The sequence below is a fragment of the Anastrepha obliqua genome, chromosome 3, assembly GCF_027943255.1.
Source record: "Anastrepha obliqua isolate idAnaObli1 chromosome 3, idAnaObli1_1.0, whole genome shotgun sequence".
Classification (NCBI taxonomy): domain Eukaryota; kingdom Metazoa; phylum Arthropoda; class Insecta; order Diptera; family Tephritidae; genus Anastrepha; species Anastrepha obliqua.
This window is the reverse complement of record NC_072894.1, coordinates 72,410,884-72,431,524: the sequence shown is the minus strand read 5'-3', so window position 1 is coordinate 72,431,524 and position 20,641 is coordinate 72,410,884. Positions and strand designations below refer to the sequence as shown.

The following is a 20,641-nucleotide window of genomic DNA, read 5'->3' as shown; positions in this document are numbered from 1 at the left end:
AACTGAAACCCCCAATATTAAAAAAAAAAAAAAACAAATTAATTTCAAAAAAGTCATTTAAACATTTGGAAACTAAAAAATTTTTTTAAATTAAGAAAATTTCCAGAATTTAAACAAATTGTATATTATATTATTTTAAATTAAAGTTAATTTATAACTGAAAAGTTAAAAAATTTTAAAAATTAAGAAAATTTCAAGAAATTTGAAAATATTTATGTTTATATTAAGAAAATTAAAAAAAAAATTTTAAAATTAGGAAACTTTGAAACTAAAAAAAACATACTTTGGAAATCTTTAAAAACTACAAAATTACAAAAAAAAATAAAGAAAATTAAAAAAAATTAAAAAGATTTTTACAAATAAACTGTCAAAAACCCTCCAAAATTAATTTTAAAAAACACATTTAAAAATCAAAAAAAAAGTTTGAAAACCAAGAAAATTTTAAAAATTAAGAAAATTTCGAGAAATTAAACAAATTGTATATTATATTGAGAAAATTTATAAAATTTGAAACATTTTAAAATTAAAACAAATTTAAAATTAAAAAAATTTTAACAATTAAGAAAAAATTAAAAAAACTTTTGAAAAATTAAATATTCAAAACTTCTTTCTTTCTTTCAAAGTTACAAAAATTTTAAAAATTAGGAAAGTTTTAATATTAAAAAAATTTTATAATCAAGAAAACTTTAACAAAAAAATTAGAAAAATTTTGTATGTTTTGTTAAATTTTTTTGAACATTTTTGAAGAAAATTTAAAGAAGAGATTAATTAATATCGACCTGTAGATTTTTTTACCAAATTTACGAAAAAGTGCATTAAGTTAATATATTGTCTTTTTACATTGATTTTCGTTTTTTTATATCGAACTGCATGTATTTCAAAAGGAATTTTCAACTTGCAGATTTCGCATTTATTATAAAATTGTCTAAATTCTTCACATGTAAAAACTCACATATTATCGAAATGACAATATAAACTCGACATTTTTGTTTATTTATTTTTCGAAAGAGTACGCTGCTTCTCCGCATGCTCCACGACTTTCTCGTCTACATAGAGCCCTTTGCGTCGGCGCACGCTATCCATATACACCTTGGCACGATTAGCCGAGTCGGCCTTCTCGCCAAAATGCGTAATCTCCTCCTCGGTTGTTGGTACCCAAAATGGATCAATATCGATTATCTGGAACGAGAGTTGAATGTAAATTTGTAGATGAGTGTGTGGATTAAATTCTTGTAGTAAGATACAATAAGAATAAGTGAAAATCTGCAACGATAATCGTATGACATGGGGCAGAGTAGATGTATGGGGTAACGCTTAGGTGATAGAATATGGTCATGACGTTACCAAAAAAAAAAAATATATATATATTACAAAGACATTACGAAAGCGTAAATGCAACCAGTTGTGGCGTTTGCTTGTTACTAAGCGACTTGTTTTTGCTTTACTTTTCTTTGGCTGCAGCCATTCTATTGAACACTCAAGTATTCTTTTCACATTTTCATTTACGAATTCTTCACGCTTCATTGAAATGCTTTGACCAAGGCTCTCAACGTTCAAGTGTCCTTTTATGAATTTCCTTGTAGCTACTTATAAATGCACAAACACTCATGTACATATATGCATACATACGTATGAATGAAGGTTTATGTGTGCGCGCGTGAATTTGCGTGTCACTACTACATCGCTTGTTATGTGCTCAAGTGCCGGTATTCAATTGTTTATTAAATTTACGTGATTTTCGAAAATTTCCTGGATACTACACCACCTTGAGCGACACCTTTCCAGCTGTGTTCGCAAATTCAACATGTTCGTTTGTTTTCGGCACATTGCATTGTCGCCCTTTGTTGGTTCTATTACTTTCGGTGCCTGTGTGTGGCGTCATGGTCCTTTGTGTATTTGAAGTGTTCTGGGCAGGGAAATGCTTTGCAATGACGCCGAAACGAATTTGTTTCTTAAAAAAAAATTGCAAACGGCAAACAGCCCAATGCATGGTGTGAGTTGGTTAAAAGGATATGGGCGTTCTAGGATTTTTTATGGAATTCTAGAATGGACTGGCGGTGACCGATTTTTCGCAGTTTTGTGGCCGATAAGCTAAGGTAGAAGAGGCAGCATATCACGCGCCTACACACATATCTACATACATATGTAAGTATTTGAAGTGTGAGTAAAATGTAAAAAAAACTATGAAAGCAGGTGAACTGGCACTTTTGTGACCCGACAGAACAGGATCTGTTTGAATGGAGCAAAGGTGTGATTTGCCATTGATTGATGAACTCTTCTGAGTTCATTAGAGCCTATATAGGAAATATAAAAGAGTGCAAAGATGTTAAGCGGATATTCATAGAAAATAGCGTGTCATTCACTTAATGGACAAAATGTGAATTTAAATACATATAAACAACAAGTCGTAAAAAATCATGATTACAAGAATCTTTTTTAACTTCTCGAATGACCCGTCTATCTAAAACAAAATAATTTTAAACACCCTCTATTAAAAAAATAAAACAAAAAATTGATATTTTTATAAATAAAAAGAACTTGTGACATTATTTCTTTGACAATTTTCGTATTGGATATAAAAATCCAGCACTGCCATCCAGTATGACATTTCGCTGTAAATAAAGAATTTACCGGAACGCATCAAATACTAAAAAAAACATATGGAGGTGATTTTGTATGCGCACGAAACAGGTGAACAAAAGACGAGTGTCAATAAAAAGACTGGGCCATCCACAGAGCGGACTATCCCCAGAATACTTCGGCCCGTCACCCTGCGACTATTATCTTACTCCTAAAAGTGCTTTTAGCGATGAAAGGAGGGCATCATAAATCGATGGAAGCCATTCAGGCTTTTCTAAACAACATTAGAAAAGGACACACAACCGTTGAAAAATACTTCAGAACGATGCGTTGGCAACCCTATATGCGCATATTTTATCGAGTAGGGTACTTCGGAACTTAAATATATTTGTTGTGATCTCAATCATTAAAATGTGTTCATTTATCTATTTTTACTATAACTTTAGTAATAACACTGATATTTTTGTAAGAAATATACTTTGGTCTTCGTCCAAAATTTTGTGAATTGGTTTCTGTTTTATATTTTAACTGGTAAATATGTAAAAAATATAGTTTCTGGCGAATTCCTACAGCACTTTACTCTAGTTGAAACGATTCAATGATACCGAAAGGGGAAAATTGCACCACAACTATTCAAAAAACATTTATAGAGTTGCAAAAAACGGATTATCCTACCTATTTAAACACAATTAAACGTTTCAAAAACGACGGCTTTTGATGCTTCGAAATATTTTTCTGAGTATAAAATAGCAGAAAATGTTTCCAGAAGAAATAGAGCGCGACATTGATAGGATCGATCGTTAGATTCTTAAAACAGCATCCCAGGAAGGGTGCTACTGACATCCATCGAGATATTATTGTTCACTTGGAAAAGCCAATAATGAAAAGAACAGTTGCGCTTCGATTGGCAGGGCTTCACGGTCGACTGGCACGAAGAAGCCATTGGCACCGGCATCGCAACGACAACGCCGAATTGAGTTTGTTCGAAAGCCCGGACTCAAAATCAGTGGCGGTATATTTTATTCAGCGAGGAAACGAAAATAAATAGAGTTCGTTAGATGAAGCATTTGACTTCAAGTCCGTCTCACCAATCATGAGCACGGGATAGGCTCAATAATGGTGTTGGGCTACTTTTCCTGGAACAATATAAGGCCAATTCCTCGTATTGAAGGTAATTTGGATGCGGTCACGTACGTTGAGATACTTCAAAAATGTAATGCTACTTTATGCGGAAGAGAATCTATCGGGGATTTTGAAATTTCAACAAGACAATAATAGTCCAAAGCACACTTCTCGTGTGGCGAAAAAAGTTTTTCGAATACAATTCGATCAATTCTCTGAATTGAGCACCTTTGAGTACCAAACATAGAACATCTCTGAAACTACATAAAAAATGCACGCAGAATATCACAAATTTGGATAAGTTGTTTAAAAAGGACAAGGCAACATGGGAATTCATTTCTGTTGAACGTTGGTTGTAGAGATTGAATAATGTCAATGCAAAGATAGTCAGCAACAGTAATAAAGCAAGAAGGATTTCTGCAAAACGTTAGTGTACATTTTTCCCTTCCGCATGGAATTTTGAGATTTGATTATAATTTGGCTTCATTCTTAAATATTTTTCTGAAGAATTTTTTAATTGCATTAACACGAAGTAAAAACAATGTTTTACTTAGATAAAAATACTGATACAGATTGAAAACATTTAAAATTTATAAAATAAAACCTAATACGAGTATGCCCAAGATTGAAGTGATTCTATTGAAAAAAGTTTCAATAGACGAGAACTGGGTATCGTTCTTAAGTATTTTTCAGCGTAACTTGAAACTGCCAACAAAGAATTCGCACAGATCACAGAACTGACCGCCAGTGTTGTCGATACATATGTCTATATGTATGAGACATGTTTAAGCTGCTATGACAACAACATTTAATGGAGCGATTCCATGTCGAATAAACCAAGTATTTTGGACATAGTGATCAATTCTTCCAAAAATTTATTTATATGTAGGCCTGAGTATAAACTTCAATAAACTTAAAAAAAATTTATAATTTCGGATTTATTATTTCTTATTAGGTTTTTCAAAATTTTTCTAGTTTTTTTCTTACTACACTAAAGCCTACAAAGCAATGTCCGAAATACTTGGAACACTTCGCATGGAATCGCTCTACAGACCATGTATGGGGACCTACACATGATGAATGCTTTGCAGTCTATAGAATCCAGGGCAATGACTGAGAGTTGCACTAGTTTCAACTTAACTGCATGTAATTATGTAAGACAATCTCCGACGATAGGTCAATGAGTGACTAAAATTAAGGCAAACGGCTCTGCCACCTTAATATTTGACTCTTTCATAATTTTCTAACTGATTCGTAAAATAGTTAATTTTTTTTATAATTAAACAAAACGATGTTTTTTCTAAAACATTTCGTGTACTCATAATAATTTAGTTTTTTGTGGGGAAACTCCAATTACTCAAACCAAACAAACGCTTGAAAAGTATTATGGGGATTGAAGCTACAAATGCTTTGGATTACCAAATTTCGGTGTGGCAATCTAAAATCAGCGTCTTGCGATGAAATATGGACTTATCATAATACTGTACAACCACGGAACCTTCGAGCTTCTTGTAGTGGATCAAAATTGAAGAAGACGAAGATAGGACCGTCGGTCAAAAAAGGAGTGGTTTATTTAGCTGTAGGCTGAGGTTGAAAATACTATAGATTGAGGTCTTCTGTATGATTGCTGAAATTCGAACTACGTATAAAAAATTATGTGTCGTGAACCTTTTTTAAACTTCGTATTTTACTTTTACTGAGTAGCTGTTATGTTAACTACCCTCGTCTTTGTAAATAAGTAGATCCAGTAAATACAGACTCAGTATATAAGTATTATGTAGTGATATTGCGGCAGTGGTGGATAGAAATCACTCATTGGCGTAGATGAAGGGAGAGAAGCCAATTTATTGCGTTAATTTTTTGATAACCACACAATCATAGTATCTACAAAGCGATCGATCAATTGGTGACTAAGAGCTAAATTCGTAAATCCTGCTAGTGCTCTTCTCAGCTATCTCAATTAGCCATAGCTAAACTACAACTAGACTCTTTTAAACTGAATCTTATTTAAATATTGTGTATTGCTATTTGAAATGGAGCTTAAGCGGTCAAAAGACTCTAGGCTTTCAGATAGTGAGGACGAGCCAAGCCACTTTCAAACTGCTTAATTGGTTGAAAACTAAAAACATTCTTAACAGCAATAGAATCAGCTATAAATTCCTTCAATAAATTAATCTAATTCCAGTTCCATGGAATATAAATTGTATATTCTATAATAATAAAAAATAAATAATTGGCGCGTACACTTCTGTTAGGTGTTTGGCCGAGCTCCTCCTCCTATTTGTGGTGTGCGTCTTGATGTTGTTCCACAAATGGAGGGACCTACAGTTTCAAGCCGACTCCGAACGGCAGATATTTTTATGAGGAGCTTTTTCATGGCAGATATACACTCGGAGGTTTGCCATTGCCTGCCGAGGGGCGACCGCTATTAGAAAAATGTTTTTATTAATTTTTGCTTTCACCGAGATTCGAACCAACGACCTCTCTGTGAATTCCGAATGGTAATCACGCACCAACCCATTCGGCTACGGCGGCCGAATATATATGTATATTCTATACCATTAAATAAACCTATCCGATGCGAAGATAAAACAGCCAAGCGGGTTCCGCTCTTATTACCAAAAGGCTAACCAAAATGCTTTGCTCGAATTGCTTTACATGGGAGATTTTAATGTTTTCTCATTCTAATAAAATTGTTATAACGGGTGATCAATCATGAGGTGCTTTTTTCAATAGTTAAAAAAAAAAAAACAAAAATGTAAATTATGTTCAAAACCTTTATTTATCATTTGAAAGGACATTCTTTGACATTTACTTTTTGAATATGACTTCATTCAAATGTTGTGAAATCAGCTCCTCTCCGAAATGACTTCTCAATAAAGTCATTGTTTCACGAGCTGTATGGCAAGTGGCTCCGTCTTGTTGAAACCAAATGTCGTAGAGATCATTAGATTCAATTTCAGGTAGCAAAAAGTCCGATATCATGGTACGGTAGCGAGCACCATTCACAGTTACGTTGCGGCCATCATCATTTTTGAAAAAAATATGGACCGATGATTCCACCAGCCCATAAAGCACACCAGACCGTTGTTTTCTCTGGGTGTAAAGGTAGCTCTTGAACCTGTTCTGGTTGCTCTTCATCCCAAATACGGCAATTTTGCTTATTGACGTAACCATTGAGCCAGAAATGCGCCTCATCGCTGAACAAAATTTTGCTCGAAAACAGCGGATCTTCTTCAATCTTTTCAAGAGCCCAATCAGCAAAACGGTGACGTGCAGGAAGGTCATTTGGCTTTAGTTCTTGTACGAGCTGTATTTTATATGCTTTTAAATGAAGATCCTTCCGTAAAATTGACCAAGTTGTTCCATACGACAGCCCAAGTTGCTGAGAACGGTGCCGAATCGATTCATCGCGGTTTTCACGTACACTCTCTGCTACTGCCGCTATATTCTCAATGCTTCTTGCTGGACGTGGTCTATTCGGTCGAGAATTATCCACCAATGAATATTCGGACTCAAATTTGTTGATGGCATGTCGAATAGTGTTTAAGGCAGGCCGATTATGTTGTATACAGTATCATAATACAGTTGAACAATTTGTAGACGTTGCTGCGGTGTGAGTCTTTCCATGATGAAATGCCAAACGCTGTTCAACAAATCCACGATGACAGTTTGCCACAACTCGCGCGCGATCTGTAAAAAAAAAACGCAAATGAAAAAAACTCCTCTTAATTGATCACCCGTTACGAGAATATATTTTCGATTAAACTGTAATTATACTAATAGAACTGTAAGCATGCATTTATTTCTACAGATGACTCAGGGCCGAATCGCGCTAAGAAAAACTTTAAATAGCTCAAAGTAGGGCACAAAATAATGGAGTAAGCCGCCGTAGCCGAATGCTTTGGTGCATGACTACCATTTGGAAGGCACAGGTTCGAGACCCCAATATATGGAAAACTTTTTTTAATGGTGGTCGCTCCTTGGCAGCCAATGGCAAACTTCCTCATAAAAAACCATCTTGTGGATTATTTTTATTTGGTCTTTTAATTTTTTTTACATCAAGTCGAGAATATGATGTCATGTAAATGGCCGCCGCCACAATTGATTGCCATTTGAGCCCTTTTTATGGCATTTTCCATCACTTTGGCCAAAACTTTCAAATCAGGCAATCTTGCTGGCCAGTGCAAATCGCCAAAACGGGAGATTAGGCGCCCGGAAAATGCATCCTTCAGCATATCGGTTGTGGCACGTGCAGTGTGTGCCGTTGCACCGTCCTGTTGGAACCACATGTTTTCCAATCCCAATTCATCAAGTTGCGGCAAAAAGAACTCGTTGATCATTGCTCTGTAGCGCTCACCATTCACAGTAACCGTTTGGCCCGCGACGTCTTCGAGAAAAAAAGTTCCGATGACTCCTCCAGCGAAAACAGCACACCATACAGTGACTTTGAGCGGGTGTAATCGCTCTTCGTGGGTTACACGCGGATTTGCAGTGCCCCAGAAGCGTAAATTTTGCGTATTTACGTACCCACTAAGATGGAAATGGGCCTCATCACTCATGATTATTTTTGATGAAAAATCATCCTTCTCTTGGTGGTGATTAAGGATGGCTTGAGCGTATGTTAGACGCGATTGGCGGTCAGCAGCTAACAGCTGATGCACCGTCTGGACTTTGTACGGAAACATCTTCAAATCTTGTACCAAAATTCGCTGTAAAGACCGCCGACTGATACGCATTTGCGTGGCACGTCGCACACTGGGGATTTAGCGGAAGAAAGTCAAATTTGCAACACACCACCTACGCAACGTTTAATGGTATTTCTAAATTCCAGAATAGAACCAACAATAAAATCAAAAAGAATTACTAAACTCCGACTTACAGTTTTTTTTTTATAGATATGTCAAAAGTATAATGTTTTTATAGTATTGAACTGACTAAGAAAAAACTTCAAAGCCCAAGGTGGTTTTTTTCCTTTTGCTTGAGCCGACTTCCAATTTTTTATTTTTCATTTAGGGTACAATATTTTTATATATTTTAGCCAGAAGAACAAAGGCTGTGAAGCATTTGATTATCTATTTATAATTAATTTTACGAAAAAAAAAAATCATATTCCTTCATATTCTTGGATCTGCAAGTTGAGCTACATTTACCTACGGTCAGAAACTAGTATCAACGTGTTGCTTAATAGCGTCTCTTTCAGTTTTAATCAATTGCAGGTGCCACCAGGTGCCACCAGGCGCCACTGATTATTTTTTGGCAATGATAATAACTAAACGCTTTCTAGTGTGTGCATAATGATAACGAAACACTTTTAATTTTGTTTTGACATTTTGAGGGTAATTCAGAATTATGAACTTACATATATCCTGTGTGTAAATATAATATTTGCTGGCTTATATTAATAAAAAAAAATTAAAATTTATGAATTTTAAAAAACATTGTTTTTTAAAATTTTTTTAAAAAATAGTTTTTAAACATGTTCTTTTCATACACAAATATATACAACTTCGTTAGTAGTAAAAATGTAAATATTTTTTGGGATGTATACTTTTTTCCGCATCTCTGTACAAAAATCCCCAGTGTGCGTCGTCTGGTCGATGTCGACGGCGCTTCCATGACATCCTCGGCTACAGCAGCAATATTCTCTGCAGAACGGCTACTCCGGGGTCTGCCACGCCTGGCAGCATCTCGTGTTGTGCCAGTCTCTTCGAGGCGAGCGGCTAAACGTCGCAGTGTTTCACCAGTAGGCGTTGGACGACGAGGAAATCTGCGACGAAATTCACGTTGTGCCAAAGTCACCGACCGATTATTGGTCAAATAAATAGTCAGCAATATTCCGCGTTCTGGAGCAGTGTAGCGTAACATTGTTTATTAACGTGTATTTCGCATGTGTTTACTACACAAATGTCAAAACAGAACTGACATTAGGGGCCAATCGCAAAACTTATAGCATTTCCTGATAGGAGGATTACTTTAGCGCCACCTGTTATAAACGCCAGTTACAAATATTATATATAAAATGGATTTCAATTCTCGCAGATTCACTTAATGCCTGTTAGATGTCTTGAGAGCGGAAATATCGCAATAGGGATTATTCCAGAGCATTTAGAATTATAAAACAAAAATCGTATGTTTGTAATAAAAAATGTTAGCCTAATCAAGGGACGTCAAGCATGTCGTTTAATTTTATGCGATTATTTATATGATAATATCACTTGCACCTTCATTTTAATAGTGTGAAACGAAAAAGAAAAAGAAAAATCAATGACATCACCAACGATTTAGCCTAATCAGCTACTACATACACGCACACACACACAAGCACATGCCTATCAGTAAGAGGTAAAGCAGAAGAAACCCTCAAAAAGGAATCCTATTAAATTCAAGTGAAATAGAGTGAACAGTTTTGCTGATGCGCAATTTCTTCGAAGTTCGAACACATCTTCAGAAACAGGGTATTATACAAAAGGCCACTTGCCTGCCTGCAGGCACCAGCTGGCGTAACATACAACGACTGATCATTATCTGCCAACACTTTTGCTTGTTTATCACACCAAAAATCACTTGAAGGTAGAAGATGGCATACGAAAAGAAAGAAGCAACAGCAACAACAACAACTACAAATAACAGCCAATTTAGTGTACAAGCATATGATGAACCGTGACAGCGAACAATGACGTTGGAGTAACGCAATTTAAGCAAAAAAGTATATTTTACACACATATTTACATTCCATACAAGGGTAATTTCCAAACAAAATGCTTATTTGTTGTTTCCTCGTTTAAAACTATGTATTTACGGCGCATGACCTACAAATAAGAACTGCTCAGAGAGCTTATGCGACTCTGTAACTTTGTTCGCAGACTTTTTCAAATCGAACTTTATTTCTGATCCTGATGGCTCTGGCATGTCTTTCCAAATTGTTCGCCATTGAAAAATGATTTGGACGAGATTTCCTATTTTTTTCTTAAAAAATGCAGCTAAGAGGGTATTCACCAACCGCTGGAAGCTTGCGTCTGTCACTCCAATCTGTAACTCAGCACAATAGACAGGGCTAGTTTACTAGAGTGGCAGCTCTTGGTGGGTAAACCCCGAGTCATTCCGGTACGTAGAACCGGCTGCCATGACGACGTTTTTTTAACACCTGGACGAAGGAGGTTCAACGTCGAGAACAGTAAAATGTTTAAAAAGAGCATTATTAAACTCCCGACCACTGAATGCTGCCATCGGAGTCCAATCACCATCCATCGTAGACGAAGAGCTTCAGCGTCTGGATATTGTAGCAGGTTAAACTCCTACCTATCCAGAATCGGCCCCGATATGCCCGAGATATGTCCGCCATGTAGCCACCTATTCACATGCCCTCTTCAACCCACACAACTAACACCCCTCTCCTTCAGGGCCTAAAAATCCGGAACAGCATTTTTTTCTGGTCCAACCGTCAAATGAGCTACACGATGATAATCGGTGACTATACCGCACTGGCAAGGCTTCATGAACTTTCCAATTATTCTTCAGTTCAACAGTGTTCTAAACCTTTCGAAAAGGTTGTCAATAATAAACTACTGTCATGAAAAAAATTATAAACCCCTGTGATCGTGAATTTATCCGTGAAAGTTCCACAGTTACAAATCTTGTGGTGTTTTCTCAGTACTTATCTTAGCATTTTAGTTGGCAAGTTGACACTATATTAATTCAATTCTCTAAAAATTGAAAACACTAAACTCCATACCTATGTACCCTCCTAGGGATTATACCACAGTATTCTTAATCTTATTTTATTTTCCCTTTTTACTAAATAGATTGGGACCCTTTTTCAGTCACTGCTTATGTTTTATTGTATGCGGATGGTTTAGTTTAGCAACGTAACTTGCAATTGGTGATGAATATTTGATTTATGCATATATCCCGAAATAAAACAACAATCGACAGTATGGGTGTTCTAAGAAGAGCTTAATGTAACAAAAGTTATTTGCGGAAAAAGAATTAAGGAAAAGCAACCGCCGAAGACGAATCATCCTTCACCAGGACAATGCGAGCTCTCACACATCGGCTCAAACAACTGCATTTTTGAGCACCCAAAACATCGAATTAATGGGTCATCCGCCGTATAGTCCTGACTTGGCACCGAATGACTTCTTTTTATTCCCGTACGTAAAAAACAAACGGAGAGGTCAACGTTTTTCGACACCTGAAGAAGCGGTTGCGGCATTCAGAATGCATGTTTTGGAGGTACCTCATTCAGAGTGGCAAAAGTGCTTCGACAATTGGTTCAAACGCATGCAAAAATGTATAGATCTTCATGGAGAATATTTTGGAAAACAATAAAGTGATTTTCGATGATTAAAATTTGTTTTTGTTCTCTAATCCCGACATATAAAAGGCACCCCTCGTACTTGGTGGTTTTTAGTGAATTTAGGACCGCACAGCTAAATATTTTCACACTGCCACACGGTATTTCACGAAAAAAGCATTAACAGCAAAAAGTAAATAAAAAACACTTAGTACCATAAGTCTACGCTCCTTTGTTGGTAGTTGCAATACGGGCATTTTTAATTAAATTTTATTTTTTACCCATAACGACATTAAACTTAATAAATAAATTGCATAATTCATTTTAGATCACACCATTTAAGAAATAAATAATAGATTTTATTTGAAACGTAAAAATTACATACTCCAAAAGACTATGCACATTTATAAAAAATTTAAAATATTCAAAAAACTCTCAAAAATATGTGCGTTTTTCGTAGCTCGTTGTGTGCCCACGATGTTTCAATAATTCCGTAAATCTTTTGGTTTTACTAATTTTGTGGACTCGTCGACAGAAATCTTCTCCCATTCCTCCTACAAAATATTTTTCAAGACCGCTTTGCTTGCAATTTGGTGTTTCCTTATATTTCAAGAGCGATCATAAGTGTTCAATAGGTTTTAAATCTAGCGATTATGGAGGTGTTGCCAATAGCTTGGTTACATTGTAGAAAAATGTTGTATTGTTGAAAGCAGTATTAATTTGATAATCCCAGCATTTCAGCACCTTGCTTTTATTTTTCCAAAAATTTTTCCCATCACCCTGCATCTCCCCTACACTGTCTCTCCACCACTACCATGTTTCACTGTAGGTAATACATTTTTTTTATGCAGCGCTGCACCAAATTTCCTCCATACAAGTTTTCTCTCTTTGATACTAAAAATACAAAAATTGCTTTCAGTTGAAAATTAACCTTTTTCCTGTGCATGTGGTCATTTGTGAAAGTAGTGCGTTTTACCTATTTATTAAGAAAATAAATGGCTTCTTCCTAGCAACTCTTCTATGATACCCTATTTTTCTCAAGATTCATCTGGCAGTTGAAGCAGTAAAATGATATATTTTCGAATCTTACAGCTTATTTTATCATTCTTTTTTGAGTAGTTATCTTCCCACCTTTGTTTACCAGCCCTATAATACAGAGCTTTTCCCTGTACAAGGACGTCCTGCACTTGGACTTGAAGCTAAAATAATTCCGGTATTTTCGTAGTTCGAATTCATGTCCATAAAAAGCAAATCCGTCGACAAATCTCTTCACTGTCATCTCTAGGAATAAGAACTTTCGAAACTTCTCGAAAAGTATGATAGATATGAATGCTAATATGATCGTTTATAAGGACAATTTTTTATATTACTTTTTTAAAATAATTTTATTTTCCCCCCCCCCCAATATCAAAGGATGCAATAGCAGAAGCAAATCAAAAGGGAGCTGAAAAAGCAAAAAGCTACCGAGAAAAAGGAAATTTCCCTTGTCTAAATCGGGTCAATGAATATAAGGCAAATAAAAAGAACTATACTAATTATATCTGGAAAACTTGAGATATTTTTTTTAGTGAGTTTAGAAAATATTTTGCAAAAAATCAAAAATTAGAAAAAAACATTTTTTTAACAGAGTAAAAGCAATTTCATGTTTGACATAGGTTTTCACGTAAATAAAATATTTTATAGATAAATTTAGTACTTACAAAAAAAAAATTAAATTTACGAGTCATGCACATTTTGTTTGGGAATTGCCCATATGCATGTGTTTAAGTGTGCTGGCATATAGGATATTCAAAAGGGTAGAATTTAAATGAATCGAGAGGTGATCATCCAGTGGCTCGTAAATATTCATAAATTTCGACAAGTTGTAGTTGTTTATGCATGAGATTTCATTATATTATACCGTAACAGCAACAACAATAACAGCAACGAGGTATGTATGTCTAATACATAACACATGCATACATATTTACTTTAGCTGGGCATGTAAAATACTTATACATTTGTATGTAGTAGTAGGTTGGATATACCAAACGAGCATACTTTAGGCTGGGGTCATCTATAAGAAATAAAAAATGTTCGCGTATAATTTCATACGTAGGTTGCTACATAAGTTTTCAAATATGACAAAATCTGGCAATTTTATAGTAAACGTTTGAGTTTTTAATGGTAATTATATTCAGAACGTTTTGCCCTAAGAGTGTCATTTGAGCTGCTTGCAAGTACTTAAAATATTTATCGGGGTCAAAAAATGGAATTAAATAAATCGTGAACATTATCATGCTATGGTTTTCTTTGACATTCGACGCGACCAAACTCAATCGTGATTTCCCTACAGGACGAATTTCGTAAAGGTCTATGCTCTTCTAAAAAAATCGGTGCTGTGAATGAACTGATATTGCAAAATCATCATATGGCATCCCATGATATTGAGGCAAAAGCCAAAAGGCTCACTTCGATTAGTACAAGAAAATGTTGGAAATCGGTTGAAAAGCATGGAGAGGTATATTGAGCTGCAGAGACTAGTTAATAGATTAAATGCCGTTTCTTCATTTTACCAATAGAATAGGCTTTACAAACCCAAACGCTAAATTGCTCTTCACTTTAAAGTGCGCTCTGATTATTTGGCTTTTCTCAACAATTAATCAAATAAACATTTGCCAATTACGAAACTATGGCAAAGCACAAGTCGTCTATTTGAAAATTCCAATCTGAACTCAAACTCAAAGTTTAAAGGCAATATACATGGGCCTTTAAGTATTTAGGCCCGATAGTTTAATAAGAGTATGAGGGATCAGAAATGTGTTTACTGCAACGAGAAAGCAACCTAAGAAATTAGAGCTCTGAGAAATCAGACCTAATACATTTTTTAAATCGTATTTATTTGAGTTCAGGCTTTGGAATGTTCTATAAAATTTCTTTGAGCTGAAAACACTAATACGAGTCTAAAAAATCGTCAATTTCTGGTTACGGCGACCGCCGTAGCCGAATGGGTTTATGCGTGACTACCATTCGGTGGTACCACTATATACATTAAACATGAGATCAAAGCAAATCATATGTAAAAGTATGCGTTACTGCATATAAATTCCGTGTTTATATATAAATCAAACTAAAACTTGCAGCAAAGGTCAAAAATGAATTAAATTGTATAATATTTCAAAACATTATTTTGTAATAATGGTTTTTTTTACAATTAACAATATATTTAAAATTTTTCTGGTTCTAGATTTACTTTAGAATTTACTTCCAATAGAAAGTGTATTTTCTGCTTTCAATTATCATTGCCATAACTCCCTCCTCGCATTAATTAGACAGTTTTTTTTTTAATTTGGAGGGCTTAAAATCGACTTTACAGTTGCGCTCTCGTTCCACGCAAATTGACCCACCCTAATAAACGTAACATATGTGGGATTTTGCCCAACTGAGTGAATTTATTTGTTTCTTATTTTTTTTATAATTTACTTTAAGAAACCAAACCAAGTTTCAAACTTTGTGGAAATTAAAAAAAAACTCAATAATTTTTCAGAAAAAAATTTTTTGAGCAAAATTATTTGTATGTTGTTTTATCCCCGGTCACCGTAGCCGAATGGGTTGGTGCGTGACTACCATTCGCGAGCGGATATGTTCGATTCTCCGTGCATGAAAATCAAATAATAGAAACAGTTTTTTCTAATACCGATCGCCCCTCTGCAGACAATGGCAAACCATCGAGTGTATTTCTGCCATGAAAAAGCTTCTTATAAAAGCCATTTGCCATTCGGAGTCGGCTTAAAACTGTGGGTCCCTCCATTTGTGGAACGACAACTCTATTTTTTTATATAAAACTTGCCAATAAGTCCCTGTGCTATGTGTACCTATAGAAAACCCTAATTTGTAGGTAAAAGTCGCATTTGTTACCGAATTTGCAGATCAAAACGGTAATATTTTCTAATATTGAAATTTTCTAATATTTCTAAATTCTTCCCACAATGCCACATGAAAAAATATATACGTATTCCCTGGTTTCATATCAACCAATCTTAGGCCTTACTATAATTCGCGGTACCGGAACGCCGATATCCCGCTCACACATCTACGATCGATAATAATAGGATGTGTAGCGGTGAGAAATTTACCTATTCAGTAAGGATGTCGAGTGTGCATCGAGGGAAGTTCTTGCAAGTAGTTTAAAGACGAGAACGAAAAAACGACTGACGAGCATTTTCGAAGTCGGCCAATGAAGCTTTATTATCTCCAGCATATAGTAGACAGTAGACCCGTATTAGGCACCTTAGTATACCGATTTAAAAGTAATATGTGCATGTACAATTTCAGCTAGAAAACAATTAATGTAGGGTGTGAAAAATTTTATATATTAACAATTTAATTTCACTCAGAAGCATAAATATGCATAAAGGGCACACGCGCTGGACACATGACACAGCAGACGTAGGAAGCAAGCATTCAACATGAATTAGAGGATGTCTGCATACTAAAAAAGTGCCAAGCCAAAAAATGTAAAAACACCAACAAGCCACTAACAATTGAAGCAACAAATAAACGACGTGACTTAAAGAGATTATGTGAAGAGGAGCAACAGGCTGAATTACAAAAAAGAGAAGCAAATAAAACTCGTACATTTGTAAGTAGATATGTGTAGATGTGCTGTCTTAAGAGGATGAGGTGAGTGTGTCCTTCACGAGTACAACAACAACAGTATTAACCTAAAGAATAAAATAACATAAGAGGATTGCATACACACACATACACACATGTATATGTGTAACTACCGCGACCGTAAAAGATATGCATTTGCAATAAGACCAAAATCGCCGGCATCGGGTTGATGGGCTATGCCTGCCACCGCCGCCGGCTTTCAGGCTCAATTTACGCGGTCAGCTACCGAACTACGCACGGTCAAGAGCGTGGAGATTATAATCGTTCAGCAGCACTAAATGAACATATGTATGTATGTATTTGTGTATATACACATATGTATGAACATACAACATGGGTCTATGATTTGAAAATGTTGAAGGCAAATGCACGAATTGGAAGGAAATGATCACGCGCGCATCAGAGCAATGTGAATGCCGTTTTGACAGGCACAACTTTTGACAATCACACACACATGCATAAATGGATTTGTATATATATACATATATACCCTGCAGAGAAAATTTAAAGTAGTGAAATAAATTTATAGTTCAGAAATTACTATAATTAATTAAATTGATGCCAGTAGAATGATATTTCCTGATAAGTTTGATAAGTTCGTCATGCTCATTTTACAGTGATGCCAACTTCCCTTCATTTTCGATCTTACTGAATTCGTTTCCCCTAAGCGTATTAAGAACTCCTTGTAAAAATTATGTATATTTGTTACATTCATGGATACATTTGTTGTACTTTTTAGTAGTCTTCCAATATCCACCAAATACATCACATATTCTTTTTTTTCAAGTTGCTAAGGCCCTTTTTTGAAAACTCGTAATTCGTTTCGAAAATATTGACAGATCGATATGTACATTAAGGCGGGTTAAATTTTTTGTCGAATTATTCTACTGACAATGAAGTTCTAGCCTCTTTATTTTGAATCTAAGTTATTAATCCCCAACCACTTTTATTTGTTTCGATTTTGTATTTGATTTTTGGATGCAAGAGTTGAGGTTCGTGTCCCACTTCTTTGGATTTTATCATATCATATCAAATTATAGGCTCAATAAACTGCATAAGACAAAAAAGCAATGCAATGGTATGTTTTAACTGTGTTTCGAATCGTCTAATTACATTGTACAATAAAAATAAGAAAGTTTCTGACAAAAGATGGGCCCTTTTGCCTCTAACGAAATTATCCCTTAAAAACATTTTCCGTTTTGACTTATCTCTGGCGTTTAGATTAATCATTGGTGAGGCAGGATTTTGTGGAAAACATTTTTGCGTTACTCTTCAATCCATTAAATCACAGTTATGATGAATAGTAATAATAATAAATGTCTTCGTCGAGCTTTGTGGATTTTAATACAATGTAAAAAAAAATTTAATTTTTTGCATGTTGTACGTTCATGCTCCAGCATTCCGCAAAATATATTAAGCTAAATATCTTGTCGTACAGTGTAATATTGTAATGAAAAATTTAGTGAATTATAGTGACTAGAAATATTTTTAGAACATTTATTGCTATAGTTTTTTTATTACTTTTATGCTTGTTGATATATCCTTTTAGTAAATTTAAATAAAATAATTGAATCAAATAGATTTTTTTTATGCAGAGCCTTTAGCAAAATAAACATCAAAAATTTGATTTTTTGTACCCAAAAGCACCATACGAACATTTTCTTCTAAAAGCAATAAACAAAAACAATAATTATTGCAGATTAAAAGCTAACATTAAAAATATAAAGGTTCGAAAAACATCTTAGAACCTTAGAACTTTTTGTCCAGAATTGCCAGTAGAATACTTCAGTCAGTTATGTTTATTAAGAACAAATTCAAACAGTGCAAACATAGAATTTTGAGTATAATACGAACGAGTTAATACTGCATACCCCAAATATTATCCATCCATTTGTGGGAAAAGCTGAAGCGACAATCCATGGTCGGCTATTATACCGGACCATTCCGGAAAGGGTCGAGAACTGGGGCAGCTCGCTACTAGTATATTTCCTTGCAGGGCATTTATACGTACTTGCATGAGTATATGTGCACACATACACACGTAGAGCCATAGAGATATGTGTGATATTTACACATGCAGGTGTTAAGCAGCGCTCAAGTGGCGATCACTCTGCATGTGCTGCTTTTGGACGCAGTGATCTAAATACTTGTCTGTTTCTATGTACATACAAATATGTGTGCATAGATGCATACAAAGATTATGGCGCATTACCTGGACAAAGTGGTGTTCAATATAGCTGTATGCCTAGAAGCTCGGTTCGATGGCAGTCAAATGGACAGGAAAAACGAAAACAAAATCAAATCTCACTTATAATTGTATTGAAAGGTTTTATTACTTTTCATTTAAGTATAGCTACCATATGTTTTTTTTGTTTTTTGCTGCTTTCGCTTTTTGTTAACTAAATAAAAGCCGTTACAACAGCATAATAAATGATTGTAGAACGCGTTAGTGCGCTGCTTACAATGGAAAGCATATCTCTCTCAGATACAAGCAGTCGAACCAAGTGTATTGTGTATGCATACATCTTGTTGTTTTCTTTTTTTAAAGGAATGCTCCAAAGGAGAAAGAACGCTTCTGGGCATAGTCAGCAGGTAGGCATTCACCAGCAGTCGCTTTCATACCTGTCTTGCGTCGAACACATGCTGGTACACAAATAATTTCTTATCAGATTATTTATTCTTTATTCTTCAGTTTTTTCTACATGTTTGTTGTAGTATTTTTTTATGATTGTCTTATTCGGTTTTTGTTGACTCGAATCGAGATTAAGCCTTAAGCATTTGCAATCCAACCGCCAACTGAAGTGTAGCAGCTACCGAAATTGGAACGTGATGCGGGAAAAAATTAAAAAAGAAACCTCTGCGAGGGCAGCGAGACTTATTGGAGAGCCCAGCAAATTTTATTAATTTTAGGTTTAAATACTTAGAATAATCGATTATTTTAAGCTTAGAATTAAGATTTTTTATACAAAACACTTTGAATTTTATACAAGGGTTGCCTTTTATATTTTGCACCCAATAACGGAAATACTTTACAGTAAAATAATAATAAAAAAAAACATTTTTCTAATAGCGGTCGCCCCTCGGCAGGCAATGGCAATCCTCCGAGTGTATTTCTGCCATGAAAAAGCTCCTCATAAAAATATCTGCCGTTCGGAGTCGGCCTGAAACTGTAGGTCCCTCCATTTGTGGAACAACATCAAGGCGCACACCACAAATAGGAGGAGGAGCTCGGCCAAACACCCAAAAAGGGTGTACGCGCCAATTATATATACATATATATATATAATAATAATGAAAATGGCGTTACTGTTTTTCAAAATATTCTCCTTCGAAGTCAATACACTTTTGCATTCGCTTGAGCCAATTTCGAAAACACTTTTGCTGCTCAGAAACGGCTACCTCCAAAAAGAGCTATTCATAAGCTCCTTGAGGCGTAGAAAAACGTTGACCGCGCAATTTATTTTTGATATTTTGGAACAAAAAGAAATTATTAGGTACCAAATTAGGACTTTAGGGCAGATGACCCATTAATTCGATCTTTTGAGTGCTGAAAAACTCTTCTGTGTGAGCCGCTACGTGGAAACTCACATTGTTTTGGTAAAGGATGACTCGTCTTCGGTTATTGTTGTTGTAGCAGTAAAAGAAGCCCCGTCAGTGTAGAGCATATCATCCGTTGTCTTCGTCAGGCTCATCTAAAGGTAGGCCCAGGAAACATGCTGTTTCGACAGGTTGGGTTCAAAGCGAGAGGGGTGTTAGATGAGTTGGTTTTAAAGGGCATGTGAAAAGGTGGTTAGTGTGGTGCGGGGTGCCTTCACATGCCGGATATAAGTTAGGTATGTCGGGGTCAATTCTGGGTAAATAGGAGTTTAACCTGCTACAATAACCAGAACGTAATAGTGCCAGTATTACCCGGGTCTCACGAGGAAGCTAGAGCTCTTCATCTGCAATGGGTGGTGGTTGGGCTCCGATTACGGCATTCACTAGACG

General features: G+C 35.4%; 1 protein-coding gene across 1 annotated transcript in view; it reads right to left on the bottom strand.

The window, feature by feature from the left end:
• Positions 1–887: 887 nt before the first annotated feature.
• The window catches only part of LOC129240348 (elongation factor-like GTPase 1), a 120,954-nt gene continuing 101,200 nt past the window's right edge, over positions 888–20,641 (bottom strand). Inside the window, exon 3 of the mRNA XM_054876102.1 lies at positions 888–1,179. Within this exon, the coding sequence (XP_054732077.1) occupies positions 991–1,179 (189 nt within the window). The 3' untranslated portion in view covers positions 888–990. The remainder of the gene's footprint in view (positions 1,180–20,641) is intronic.